The following is a 15104-nucleotide window of genomic DNA, read 5'->3' on the forward strand; positions in this document are numbered from 1 at the left end:
AAAATGATTGCTAATGTGACATGCTTTTTTTTCTGTTGTGTCCCTTTGGTTACATTTGTATACACATACACAGGTCACAATGATCAGATCACTTTACCAAATATATTAAACATAATATCATGAGTACAAGACATACCTGTATGTCCCCATTTTTTAAATAGGGACATAAGACAGTGCACCTGTAAAAGGGCCATGGCTTCATGGGGAAGGGCCAGGGAAGAGATAGGGGTACTCAGGAGATGTTGGGGATAAAAGAAGAGGAAACTACAAGTGAGAATGATAATAAATAAAAATATTCACAGACCCAAACAGCGCTCCCTGCCCTGCAGTGCCATGGCACAGATCTCACTACCCTAGTTACGGTCCTGGTTTGTCACTGTGACATTTTAGAGTGAAAGGCTTAATCACAGTAGTTACCTTAGGTTATGTTATAGTGTAAAACATTTCTATGATTGTAACACAGATAGACATTCAATGATAATCCTGTCTATGGCTCCCTAAATGTCCTACTACTGCATTAATTATTAAGATTTATTTATGTATCACTATTCTGTATTTCACAGTGCCCTACAGATAATGTTTTATGTGTTCTTATTTGTCTGATAAGCTAGTGTGTCTATGCAAATATTTGCTCTTTTTCTCCTTAGAGGGTGTCAGTGTTAAAGTTTTTCTCCGCGGCCGTCCAATCACAATGTATATACCATCCAGCATACAGAACCACGATGACCAGAAGCCAGAGCTTCCCAGTGAGAAGTTGCAGTTAGAGTGGGTGTATCCTTCGCTTTCATTGGTTATGTCAGCTGGGCAGGACATGCATTTCGGCTGTGTTACAGGAGATCTGCTTCTCCTGTTTATAATTATCTATAATTTCCCTTGACCCCCATCCTGTAGCTATGGCTGTCGTGGCCGTGATTCCCGATGTAGTCTCCGCATGCTTCTATCTGGAGAAGTGATCTACTTTACTGCCTGTGTCATTGTCATCTGTGATGTGAACCGTGGGACCCAGCGCCACTTTCTGCGGCACACGGATTGTGTACGCTGGTGAGTCCAATATAGACTGATTAGTGAAAATGTGTGATCAGGGGCGTATCTATAATGGGTGCAGGGTGTGCGGTGCCCAGGGGGGGCCCGCACCGCGCACCCTGCACCCATATTATCTAAAACTTACCTCTACGAGGTCCTGCGTTGGGTATTTCCGTGCTGCTGAAAACTGCCGTAAAGTGGCCGCCGCTGCCATTTTTCCGGAGTTTTGCGCATGAGCAGTGAGGAAATCGCTGGGGAATGCACAGTAGACTCTGGATACACTCTAGTGGCCAGAGTCTACTGATTCTGCAGTGGCCGGCCAGCCGCGCCAGTCGGCTGCCGGCCGCCGGGGAGAGAGGACTCCTCCTCACTTAAGACGCCCCTGTGTGTGATCCTGGTAGGGAGTGCATAGGACCTATAGGTAGGGGTGAATCTCTCATATGAAATGTAAGACGTTAGTTCCTGCCTAGATAACTTGCTTTTGAATAGTGTTTTAGAAATTGTTTAATGCAACGGTTTCATACCTGAATGACCAATTTGCCAATCACCCTTGGCTATAGGACCACACTGGGTATAGATTGACAAATTATTTCAGGGAAATATAATGCAATAACTAGTTTTAGGATTTTAATGAAGGTTATTAGGAAGAGAACAAATAAAGGAAAAAAAAGCTTAGTCTGAAGGGGGGCTCGGTCACGGGCAGCTTTAACCACTTAATTTACGATTTTTCCGGCAAAACCGGTCAGAAATTGCCGGGTCCGCAGGAGAGTCCGGGAAGTAAGAGGAGATCCGTTCCGTTCAAAAACACAGAGGGGCAGTACTGTCACACCTTGTAAGCTGAAGCACAGCTGGCTGCATTCCCATATGACCACTTCAGTTTAGTGATTAATATACTTCATAGATGGCCATCTGCAACTTCTACTGAATAGCTTTTTCGATCTACCTACTGTGCTTCTCAGCATTGTCTTTATATCACTACTGATGGGATATGACACAGTTGCTCTACGGATACAACATGCCCAATGCAGAAAATACAGCAGAACTCTATCATATCCAAGGGCAACAAGAATAAATAATTCTGCCTAATAGTGCCAGTTTACAGTTATAAGGCAGGCAGGTAAGACTTGCAAGTGGATATGTAGTAATCAGTTAAATAAGGTAATTTAAGGACTGAGAACCCCAATATTTTTTTTTATATAACAATTAAACTAATTTTTGCACTATTTCTGAAACATGTCCTATATTCTCTGTATCTAACCTTCCTGTGCTCTGTCATCTCACGCAGCTTAGCTGTCCATCCTGATGGGGTCAGAGTGGCCTCTGGACAAACAGCTGGAGTGGACAAAGACGGTAAGGTGAGCAAAGATGAATACATTACTGTGTATCTCCTATCTGATACAGTTATTAGTCCATACAGTACATATACTATGCCTCTTTTCAGGTGCTATTAGGCCCAATCCAAGTCCACTCCAGTGAGCCTTTACATTTATCTCAAGGGAATCCTGGATTGTACAAGACATAGTAGACATCGTTACCTGGAGTTGCTTAAATATCCAACTCTCCAAATATCCATCTTTGGCTTTACATACCTTCATTAGAATAGAACTAAGGGGACATATAATATGAGCGATTAGAAAGGAATATCAGTTTTGCTGCAGCATTTAATTTGGATTGAAGTGAGGAATACAGATAGGAGATTGAAGTAGTCAAAGTAGGAAATGATGAGGATGTGGATAAGAGTTTTGCTTGCACCCTATCTAAGAAAAGGACATGGGTTGAATGTGAGGAGTAAAGCAGAGGGTAGAGTGTAACATCGAGGCAGTGGGCTTGGGAGACAAGAAATTGTGGGGATGGAGAATTGACAGGAGCCGGTGACTCTGGCCGGAGCGCTGATAATAAACTCACTTTTGGACATGTTGAGCTTTTGGTAACACCGCAACATCCATGTGGAAATAGCAGAGAGACATTTTGATTAAACAAGATAGTACAGATGTTGTAAGGTCAGGGGGAAAGTAAATGTGGGTGTCTTCAGAATATAGGTGGTACTGGAGGCCGAATGAGTGTATAAGTTCCGCAAGAGAGAAAAGCAGAGGGTGGGCAGAATGCTTGGCTGTAGAGAGCTGGCATCCTTTACAGTATTCTACTTTCTGTGTTCGGAGAAACACATGCAGACTCAGAGATGCAGAGAGGGTGTAAAGGAAGCGCTTTATAATCTTCAGTGTGCCTAGTGGGTAATACTGGATTGTGGAATTTACCATGTTTAATTCAGGAGATGGTTAAACAGTTTTTGTATTTAAGAAGATTACATCTAAATTGGTAGATTGGCAAGAAGCCCCAAACCATGAAATCTGCTTGTCTGGCTCTTTCACAGTGCTCAGGCTCTGCAGTCACGCTTACCAATAAATAGATTACTGCAGTATTGCTAGGAAACAGAAGAGACCAAATCTTTCTGGCTTTTTCATGTAAACCACTGCACATATATGGCTGCTGATCTGTATTTATCATTCTACCTTGAGGAATGTGTCTTGTACAATTACTTCAGGGTTATTGTTGAAATTATATTTGCTGAGTTCCTGCATAGTTATGTGTAATATTCCGTGAAGTGTAGTATTTTGAAATGAATGGTTCTTCCAGTAAACATTACTATTTCATATACAAAACAAACAATACGCTCCTCCATCTGAGGTATATCATACAAAACTCTGGACCTCATTCAGAGTCGCTCGCAAAATGCGAGTGTTCGCTCTGAATGAGGGCGGCCGCTTCTCTGTAAAGAGTCGGCTTCCTGGCCGTTTGCTAAGCTGTGGGTGACCACCCACAGCTTTAGCGAGAGGCCAGGTTGATGGTCGCGATGGTCAAGACCATCGCGACCATCGGGGCTTGCGACGAGCCTTGTGGTAGGGTCTCGTCTTCCGCAAGCCCCAGTGAGCTTTCGGCTCTAATAGAGCCGGAAGCTCACCACTGACGTCACGAGTGATGTCAGTGGGGCCGCCCCCAAACGGCAGGCGTTCCTTCTGGAACGCCTCTGTTTGGCCAGCCACCTCCCACCCCGCCTACAAAACGGGGCGAGCTGTCGATCAACATCGACAGCCGCCACTTTTGTATGAGGCCCGGAGCGAGTTAATTTTTCTGTCGCTCCGGGGATGGCGCACGCAAAGTGCAGCCGCTGTGCGTGCGCAGGGCCTCAACATCGACCCGCTTGCGAGCGCTCAGCGCTTGCGAGCGGGTCTGAATGAGACCCTCTGGTCAATGTCAAATGAAAAAACAAATTCTATTCACTTTCCAGTAATTTTCAACACACTAGTATGAACCCCTTCAGCTTTGGGGGTAGCTATATCACCCCTAATGCTTATTACTGTGCCTTTCTAAAAAAGGTTAATTGTGGTACGCTGCCTTTTCTATTATTCTATGCTTTTTAATAATTTTATGCAAATACTTTTAAGTTGAAATAAATCTGACAGTTCTACACTATGGGAGTTCGCATTTTATGATTTCTTTGAGATGCTGTCTGACACTGAAGGGCTTCATACTAGTGTGTTGAAAATTACTATCCAGAGAGAAAGAAAAACCTGCTGAATATATCCGCCACCTGTGATTGTTTTCCAAGAACTTGAGACTTTATTATTTACAGGACAGTGAATAGAATTTGTAATTGAACAGAGTTTTGTATGATATACCTCAGAAGGAGGAGCGCTTAAGAATTGTTTGTTTTGTATACGTAATTTCAGTGACGTGTGTATGTCACATCTTTAAGCTGCACTCCAATTGCATTGGAGCACGGGGGTACTAAAATACTTCTCTAATTACTAGTTCATAATAGTGCACTCATCACCTTCTACCATTGATATCAGTGTACTGACCCATGTAGAAAGACCAGCATAAAATCCATATACTAGTGATTATTTTTGGAGCAGACACATTATTCTTATAATTTTCTATTTGCAGCCTATGGTGTTTATATGGGATTCATCGACACTCCAGATATTACATCAGATTGGTCTCGGCTTCTTTGAAAGAGGTGTGGGCTGTCTCGCGTTTTCCACCCATGTAAGTCTCAGTAGTCAGCAATTACTCCCTTTCCGTCCATTCTTTGTCCAGAATTCTGTCAAATGTTCATTTCCCAGTTGTCTTATTCTCTCACTCCTTAATTTGGCGTGATTTTCAGGGGTTGCCAGGCTGACGATCAGTCACCAGTTTACAGACTACCTAAAAGACCATTGAAAATTGTTGTTTATATGTAATTATTTAGGAAGTCATTATTTCATATCGCATAAACCCTGCCTTGTTAGTGTTTTCTTATTTTTATCTCCCCTATCTGTTTTTATTTATATTCTCTTTATAAACATCTTACACATATCCCAATCCTTTTACAGGACTCTGGCTTATACCTGTGTGTTGTAGATGACTGCAATGAACATGTTTTATCTATCTGGGACACAGCAAAAGGGAACAAGATTGCAGAAACAAAGGTTTGTTACTGTATTGTGGGTACAGTAATGGGAGCAATGGCAGCTCCTTGTGCAAAGGCCATAAAACTGATCATACAGTGACAGGTCTGGTCAGTTTTAGATGAGTATTGACATTTATTCTATCATATTTCATTTGTTTGGATGTTTCAGATGTTGCTTCTTGTCCTTTTATAGGTCTGCAGTAATTATTTCATTTTGTTTACATTAAATATGTTTTTTTACTGTTTTCTTGAAGTGCACAAATGAGCCAGTGCTGTGTGTGGCTTTCAATCCCGTGGACAGCTTTTACATTGTCACTGTAGGCAAGTCACATATACACTTTTGGAGCTGGAGTGGTGCTTCGCTTACTAAGAAACAAGGCATTTTTGGGGTAGGTGTTAACTAACTCATTACAACAAAATGTTTTACATATACTGCCTGCAGTCTTTGTCAGGTGACACCTATAGCACTATACCATTTCCGGTCCCTATTAATCTTCTCCACTCCTCCTTCTGCTGGCAAAACCATGGCTACAGTCTTGCTTACTAACAGAATTTGGCTGACGAGAAGATCTTTTGTGTGTATTTTGGTTTATTTATTTTGGGTTAGGGCCTTATTTTTTTTTTTCTTTATATTTCTATCTTTACCATAATAGCAATATGTTAGTGCCATGAATTCTCACATTAGGTTACTGTACTTGACTGCAGTGGCTGAAAAAGCATGGATCTATGACCTTCTTTATATAAAAGTTCTTTATTTTGTTCACTTTCAGTCTTCTTCCCTTTAATGTCAAAGTGGATCCAAAATCTGATTGTGAACAATGCTGCCCTCCTGAACTATATTCGTTCCTTCGATATGTTTGAATGTTTCTGGCATATCCTTCGATATGTTTGAATGTTTCTGGCATATCCTTCGATATGTTTGAATGTTTCTGGCATATCCTTCGCTATGTTTGAATGTTTCTGGCATATCCTTTGATCCCTTCTCTCCTCTAAGCTGTACATATCCAGTTCTTCAAGTCCTTCCTGATTATTGGTTTGCAGCTTATGCACCATTTTACTTGTCTTTCTGTGAGTTTCTTGTATTTTATCAATGTGGATTTGGAGGTAGTGCCTCCCAAGCTGTAGACATTTACTTGTCTACTTGTTAGGTCTATCTCAGGTATTTGTACATTTTTGATCCCTTTTAGAAGTACAAGAAGCCCCGCTATGTGCAGTGTTTGCTGTTTGATCGAACTGGTGATGTCCTGACTGGAGATTCAGAGGGTCAGATATTAACCTGGGGCAGAAGTGCAGCAGACACCAGGACATTGGGGAGAGGTGCAAAAGGTGAGCTAAAGTCTATATAAAAAGTAAAGCAGAGATCTTCACTAAAAATATAATGACCTAAGGTCGAACATTTCTTTGCAGTATGGGAAAGCTATACAGCGCCACTTTCAGTGGCTGTTAAAACCGAAATTCATAGCTCTTTTTCAAATACCACATGGTATATGCTTCGCCTGGCGGATAATGACCCTACAATAGCCTTGTCATTTTATATTACAATAATTAACTTATCCGCAAAATTGGGGGGAGAGGGGTTGAGGCGAACGGGCGCATCTCTTTTGATGTGTTGGACTTTGTTCATGTACTGTATTGATTAATTTTTATGTATTTTTTATTTCCTTTTTTTCTAAACAAAAGTTGTACGGAGTTATCCAAAGATATTTTGTTTCATTCTCAATTTTCAATGCAGAAAATGTATCTATTGGCAACAACTATTTGTTCTGTATATATGTTTATTATAATCATATGTAACATTCATTGCTTAAATAAAAATATTTTGAAAAAAAAAAATACAATGACCTGGTACACTAGGGCGGTAAAAACTATCCTGCACGTATCACATAGTTTCCTGTGTCACAGTAACCAACGTCATTTTTGATTATGCAGTCTAATCCTTCAGACCATAGTTCCCTTTTTAGGAAACTTTATCAAAACATCTACTTTCTCCTTTGTTATAACAAAAGCTATTTCAAACCGTTTTAACAAACAAAAAGTCAAGAGTTTTTCCTTCTCCCAAAATGGGGTGAAACTGCTTTCGTCTGATAGAGTGTTGTGATAAACTCAGTGGCAAATGCAGCATTTCTAAGGGGGGGGGGGATTCCATGTCATGTCACCAAAGTGGGTGTGACCATCATGTAAAGGGGTGTGGCTATTATTTTAGTTAGTTCTAGGCTGCATTCACTATTGTTAGGTGCACATTGTTTTCCCTTCACGAACAGAGCAGCCTGAAGCGGGATATACCTCGAAACTTTCCCTGCCGTCAGGGCAAAGTCAAAATGAGTGGGACAGTCCCAAAAAATTGGGACTGCCTCCTACCCGTTATTGTAGCTTACTCTATCATCTGCTGCTCCTATCTTAAACTCAGCTGCTGCTTTTATGGATTCTGAATTGTTCTGGCATGTTTTAAGAAATCTATATATGTATATAACACATGGTAAGTGATAACGCGATGTATTCTGGATTACTTATAAACCTTACTTGTTATAAAAGATAATGAAATAATTCACACAAATACAGATTCTAAAATAAATGCTTTTACTTAAAGACAGCTTAATTATACATGTATTTTGCCAGTGCAGACTTACAAAAAAAACATAGGTTATATCAGCAGCAGTAGGGAATACTTGTAAAATAAATTTATGACAGTGCAGAATAGCAGCCAGCCAATTTCATACATAAGTACGGCAACGGCACCCCCAGACCCTCGGTGTGTGCTCTCTCCGCTGTTCTCCGACTGCTCCCCCCCCTCCCTCCTTCTCTGGTGAGTTTTATACTATCATTTTGGCTATACCTCCTGTTAATCCAATGGGTAATATTAATTTAATTAATATTCTTACGTGCTAGGCCCTAATTAGTTATCTGTGTCTTAACCATAATATTGACCCTATTCTGTGTTATCTTTTTGTTCCCATGTAGAATTCTAACATAATTGCTCATTTAGCCTTCACCTCTGACTATTGCAGACAAATGCTATCTTGATTTAACTATTTTGCTTATAAAAACTGAGACTTGCTGTCAGCTGTTCTGCACATATCAAAGCTGATACATTTTAAACCCACAATTCTTATTGCTAGAACAATGGATATAGCAGTTTAACCTATACATATCTCTGCAGTTAATCACACCTGCAAAGAAATAAAACACTAATCTCTATATACTTTTTAATACATCATTTAACATACCTTTAGCTAAAATATTAAACAAGATGGATGCTGCATCAGACACACACTTGCTTACTTTAGAGAGAAAGGGAAGGCCTTATCCTCTCTAGGCCTGAGCCCATTCAACAAATGCGGCCTTCTGCAACTCACACAACTATATAAATATAATCTAAATCATTTCTATATGCTCTTAATTACAATACAGGAAATGGTAAAATACATAAGCATGCATATGTTCGTGAATTGCTGAAGGAACATGTACATCCGGTATGCAGTCGGGAAGCCGGCGGACCTAATCCCGACAGCCGGCTTCCCGACTGTCATATCCCGGCAAGGGTCCAAAGACAGGCGTCGATATGCCGACGCCTGTCATTAGACATACACCGGGAGCCCGACGCCCGGCGTCCCGATCGAAGGAACGCCGAGCGCGGATAGCCATTTTAGGGTTCCCGGGGGGGACTTAGGGTTAGGCACCCCCCCCGGAGGTTAGGTTTAGGCTCGGGGAAGGGGGGAGTTAGGGTTAGGCACCCCCGGGGGGAGGTTAGGGTTAGGCACTCCCCGGGGGACATAGGTTTAGGCAGCGGGGAAGGGGGGGTTAGGTTTAGGCACTTAGAGGGAGGATTAGGGTTAGGTACTGGGGTGGAGGTTCGGGTTAGGCACCCCTAAGGGAGGGATAGGGTTAGGGGGTAGAATTAGGTTAGCTAATACTTACCTGAGGACGATCGGGATTTCCACTGCTGCCGTTATGCTGGTGTTAGGATTCCGGCGGTAAATCATACCGAATCCTGTACATCCACATATTCCTGTGTTATCAGAATTTATCTGGATTATAAGGGGTATATTTACTAAAGTGAGAGTTATTAGAAATGGAGATGTTGCCCATAGCAACCAATCAGATTCTATTTAATATTTCACTAGCACCTTCTAGAAGATAATAGCTAGAATCTGATTGGTTGCTATGGGCAACATCTCCATTTCTAAAAACCCGCACTTTAGTAAATATACCCTTAAAACGCCTATTTTAACCTGCTTTGACATGGAAGATCCATAATGGAAATATGCTGTAATTCTTTGCAATCAGTCATTATCTTGAATTATTAATATAGCAGTAGTATCTGTTTGGTTGCTGTTGGTTACAGTTAATTTGTGTTTCCTACACTGTACTATAAATACACCTGATTGAGTGTAAGTGTCTCCACTGTATAATTCAGTGATGTGTGACAGGCGGCCCCAGGACTGACCGCAGCCCTCTGAGCTTTCACTTGCTGCCCAGATCTCCTTCCTGCTTCCTGTCCTATTTGTTTGTTCTAGCTTGCGTGGCCTCCAGTAGTGTATGATATTGCCTATCACTAGTACATGGTCTGTATACAGCCGTTCCTTTATCACCACAGCGGTTATTAATATCAGCACATATCCCAGTTGTAATGACACATAAAAATCAGATCATTTACACTGACCTTATACCTAACCATTATTATTTCTCCCAGATACATACCAGATAGTACGTCACACACGTGCACATGACGGCAGCGTGTCCTCGCTCACTGCTCTCCGAGGAGGCCAGGTGCTGAGTTCTGGAGGGAAGGACAAGCGCTTGGTGTTATGGAGCCAGACACTGAGTCAGCTTAAGGAGTGTGAGGTGAGATGGAAGAATCCAGCCTGGACCATGTCAGGCAGCAACAGCAGCTACATTATAACATGGATCTGCAGAATATTGTGGGACAGTATCATGTTACTCAGCATTTTCAGTGTTTTTTGCATGAGATTAAGTGGAATATTTTCCTATTTTACGATGGCTTCATTTAAACTAATAGCAGTGTTTGGAATACATGGATAATTGTATTTCACCCTAACTTTTGAATGTTTGGAGCTATGAAGATTACTAGGTGCATACTTATTGCTTAAAATACATTATTTAAACACCATAAAATATTTAGCAGGCAGCAGATGGTCATGAAAAAGCTTGCATGAAATGAACATAATAAAGCATATAGTATGAAGTACCCACACAGACCCATCCATGTAATGCTTGCTATGTGCACACCCATCTTGCTCTGCCTACTTTGTAATAGCGCCATGTATCATCACTGGAATGCTTTATGCTTGCACAGTGTTTTTTGCTAGGATACATCCAGGATAGGCCATGGATTTGGCAATAGCTTCCTCCACCACATTTCTTAATTGTCCTATACAGATTCCTGAGCAGTTTGGGGCTGTGCGTTCCATTGCAGAGGGCATTGGAGGAGAACTGTTTGTTGGTACAACAAAGAATGTGCTATTGAAAGGCTCTCTGGAACAGGGATTCACACCTATTATACAGGTATGAATAGTACATTTGTATTATATGAATAAATTCCTGTGAAAAAACAAGTCTGTAGAGCAGCATAGACTCTTGAAGCATATAAATGAGAATCATGTGGAATACTGCAGAATTGAGAACTTTCCTGGACAACGCAAGAGTCATTAGAATTCCTCAAATCACAACTGGCGGTTATTCAATTGTTAGTGATGGCCGCGAGTTGCCAGCAGTCGGAACATTTTTCCAGCAACTTGCAGCAATAAACATGGCAGAATTTCCTTCATAGCCCATAAAGGTTCTGCAATATTGAATCACCCCCAACAAGTTTGAGAATCATGCAGATAGCCACAGGTATCTTGCAGAACATGAATAATTGAGTCTGTCATACAGTATGCTATAGAATTGAGCGCGGAGTCCTACAGAACACTATAGGACTGACAATCATGTTGAACGCTACAAGAATAGGAATCGCACCACAACGCTGGAAAGAGAATGACAAAACATATCTGAATCGTTATTCTTGCAGAACACCACACGTTGTGCATTTTGCAGAGCACCACTGCAATGAAAGTTACGCAGTATTTCTTCAGGGTCCATAGGGCTACACAGGGAGACATAGAGGTGTAGGTGGGACCTGGAGGACCGGACACCAACAGCAAAGCTTTTCAATCCCAGGATGCTCCGGTCCTTCCCCCTATACCACGCCCACAGCCTGAGGGCACTTCAGTTTCGTTGGTGTCCGGCAAGGAGCTGGACCACCATTATAACAGGGGGCTGCCTTATGCAGCCCAAGCTTTTATTTTCATTTATTTCAGTTTTATTTCTACCAGAAGGGTGAGCAGCACCAGACTGTCCTCCGGATGTCTGTGCTGCCACCCCATCACCACTCCGCGGCGCCCTGAATTCAAGCTTGTGCTAGGTACTCCCGGCGGTGCTCCGAGGGGAACTAGCTAGCAGGATCCCCAGACTGCAGCCCGGAATCCAGGGGACAGGTAAGGCGGAACACCGTTTGCGGGGACCCGCATAATAGTGCATTCTTGTCTCTGGAGACAGACCGAAGGTGCTGATGTGGACACTGGGGAGGCAGCCCACCACTCCACTAGACCACCGGGTCATTAACATACTGGCGCAGAGGCATAATTAAGGCCAGGGGACCCAGTGGTTAACGTCAGCCAGGGGAAAAATGCGCTCTCCCTGCAGCCCTTCCCACAGCTCCACTGCGGTCCTGGTGTTCCCTGGGCTGCTCCACCATCACCCTTCACCCCCTCAGAGACACACGGCAGCCATTTTAGGCAAGCAGATCTACGGGAATCGCTGGGTCCAGCCTCCCTGTATACCTCTCCCAAAGGCCAGGTCATACAGCGCTATTTCCTACCAGCCACTGTGGTCTGTGTAGTTGATATTAGTGCCCATTGCAGAAAATGTGTTTTTTCTTTCTGATTTGTATGTGACTTGTGCTAGCGCTAACTTTTCCTTTTCTATACTGTCATGACTATCCCTTTCCTCTACTGTACCCTGTCATACTAAGGTATAGAGGGTCATTGTAGCTCACATTTGTGAGGGCTATCACATACTTGACACCGCGTTGCACACTACATGGTGCCAGATCTAACGCGGTTGCACGCTCCCTGGTATCAGATGTAGCGCTTTTGCAACTAATTTGTAAAGCACTGTCACTCCAGGGGGGCTACCAGCAGTGCAGTTGCATACTATATTGTGCTACATTTATATACATATATTGCGCTGTTGCACATATATAGCGTTGCATACTACATGCTGTAATTTTTAACGCTGTTGCATATTACATCATGCCATATATAGAGCTTTTTCATATGATATTGGGTCATATATAGCATGTTTGCACACTAATATTTCACCACACTGCAATGTGTTTACTGCATTGTATCATTACTATGGCGGGCAGAGGAAACTATAATAAACAGCCTCAGGATCCTGCCCCTATTCTGTTGTCCTGTAAAGCCTGCTCAGCTGGTTTGGCCCTCCTTATTCAGGGTGGGTTTTTACACTAATTGCTACACAGCCCCTGGTCCCTCAGCGTCGGTGTCTCTCCCTCAGGACTCTCCCCTGGGCTGCCTTTTCACAAATGCTGATAAAAATTTCGGAACAGAGAACGGCCCCTGTAGTGGCTCCCCTTGTGGGATGGCCACAGCAGGTACTCCCTGCAAATCCTTTGCCTCCCCCATGAGTAGACATACTATCTACCTCAGTACAGAGTTTGGCTACTACTTCGACGGCGTGCAGCAACTGCTACACAAGGAAAAGCCTTTACCTACCAAACCCGCTAAACGGGCTCTGTTTTCCTCCCAGTCCACTCATTTATCTTATTCTGACATATCATCTGGGGAAATTGAAGATGCAGACCTCTCTCACTCTGACTCTGGGCCTGATTCAGACCCGGTCGCAAGCGCTGTGCGCTCGCAACCGGGTCGATGGTGGGCCAGTGCGCATGCGAGAGACCTGGATAGCGAAGGGCACTCCGTCTCTCCGGGTCTCGCAACAAAGGGAGCGTGCTGTCGATGTTGAGTGACAGCACGCCCCCTTTGGTGGGCGGGCCGGGGGAGTGGCTGCCCAAACGGAGGTATTCCCATGTGAACGCCTCCGTCTGGGGCCAGCCCCACTGACATCACGAGTCATGTCAGTGGGAGAGATTTCGGCTCTGTTAGAGCCGAAATCTCTCTGGGGCTTGTGGCAACGAGACCCTACCACAAGGGTCTCGTCGCAAGCCCGATGGTCGCGATGGTCTTGACAATCGCGACCATCTTCCTGGCCGCTCGCTATAGCTGTGGGTGGTCACCCACAGCTATGCGAGCGGCCAGGAGGCCGTTAAAAAAAAAAATAGCCCGGCCCTGATTCAGAGCGAGCGCTCTGTCAGAGCGTCCGGCTCTGAATCAGGCCCTCTGTCTCCAGAGAAGAGGAGCCACCCTCTAACCTAGATATACCTGCTCTTGTTAGAGCTGTACAATTCATTTTACAATTTGAAGAGGATGCACCCACTCCTAAGAAAAAGAATGCACTTTTTAAACAACAATAGGTAGTTTTACCAGAGTTCCCTCAATCAGACCATCTATCTGATCACATGAGTGAAGCATGGATCATGCCTGGTAAAAGGTCTCAAATCCCCAAACGGTTTAGTTCCTTTTACCCTCTTCCAGCTATTGATTATACTAAATGGGAAGTTGCCCGAGCAGTGGATTCTCATGTAACTTTTTTGGTTAAGAATGCCACGTTACCCATTCACACAGCTACCTCCTTGAAGGAGACTACAGATAGACGTATAGAAGCTTGTCATAAAGCTATTTACTCTTACACGAGCTATTACTTGTCCTGCTAGGGCTACGGTCTGGGTGGAGAAAGCCATTGAGAGTTGGACAGAAGCCCTAGAACAAACACTTCCCTCTGATGCTTCATGGGAACAACTCTCCTATGTATCTCACATTAGGGATGCAGGCTCCTACTTAGGTGAGGCAGCTATGGATATAGCTCTCCTGGCCTCCAGGATATCTGCCACTTCGGTAGTGGCCCGTCGTATTGTTTGGCTCCATTCCTGGAAAGCAGATTCATATTCAAAACGTCTCTTCCCTATTCGGGGGACATCCTATTTGGTTCAGAGCTAGATAAAATTGTGACTACCATGGTGTTCCTGCCCTCTGCATATAATACAAAGCTTTGGACGTCATACTTTCGGTCCTTTCACCCTCAATAAAAAGCCAAAGGTCAGTCTTTTCCACGGCACCAGACGTCAGCCAAGGCCTCCAAGCCTAGGACCAAATAGGCCTGGGCTACTAGACGTCCACAGCCAAGTCTATGAACAATCCTGCAGCCTGACGGGGCAGGCCTCTTCCTGGAGGCTCCCAGGTTTGGCATCAGAGCAGGTCAGATGCCTGGGTAAGAGAAGTGGTCTCCCAAGGATATGCACTCTCCTTCCTGAGGCGACCTTCCCCACAGTTCTTTTGCACAGGATCTCCATCGGACTCAACCAAGGCCCTGCTGCTCCACAGCCATTCAGTTCTTACTGAATTCAGGAGTAATAATTTGGGTCCCTCAATTGGGAAGCGGATTTCCTCAGCCGTCACGAAGTGCATGCAGGAGAAGGTCTCTACACCCAGAA

General features: G+C 43.6%; 1 protein-coding gene across 1 annotated transcript in view; it reads left to right on the forward strand.

Moving 5' to 3' along the window:
- Positions 1-15104, forward strand: part of EML3 (EMAP like 3) — a 66200-nt gene that overhangs the window by 38025 nt on the left and 13071 nt on the right. The window contains exons 7-15 of the mRNA XM_088468390.1: positions 648-771; positions 892-1041; positions 2309-2378; positions 4969-5070; positions 5397-5492; positions 5728-5862; positions 6661-6799; positions 10164-10315; positions 10871-10996. Coding sequence (XP_088324516.1) covers positions 648-771; positions 892-1041; positions 2309-2378; positions 4969-5070; positions 5397-5492; positions 5728-5862; positions 6661-6799; positions 10164-10315; positions 10871-10996 — 1094 coding nt within the window. The remainder of the gene's footprint in view (positions 1-647; positions 772-891; positions 1042-2308; positions 2379-4968; positions 5071-5396; positions 5493-5727; positions 5863-6660; positions 6800-10163; positions 10316-10870; positions 10997-15104) is intronic.

This window comes from Taudactylus pleione, unplaced genomic scaffold, assembly GCF_031769625.1.
Source record: "Taudactylus pleione unplaced genomic scaffold, aTauple2 ptg000085l, whole genome shotgun sequence".
NCBI classification, from domain to species: domain Eukaryota; kingdom Metazoa; phylum Chordata; class Amphibia; order Anura; family Myobatrachidae; genus Taudactylus; species Taudactylus pleione.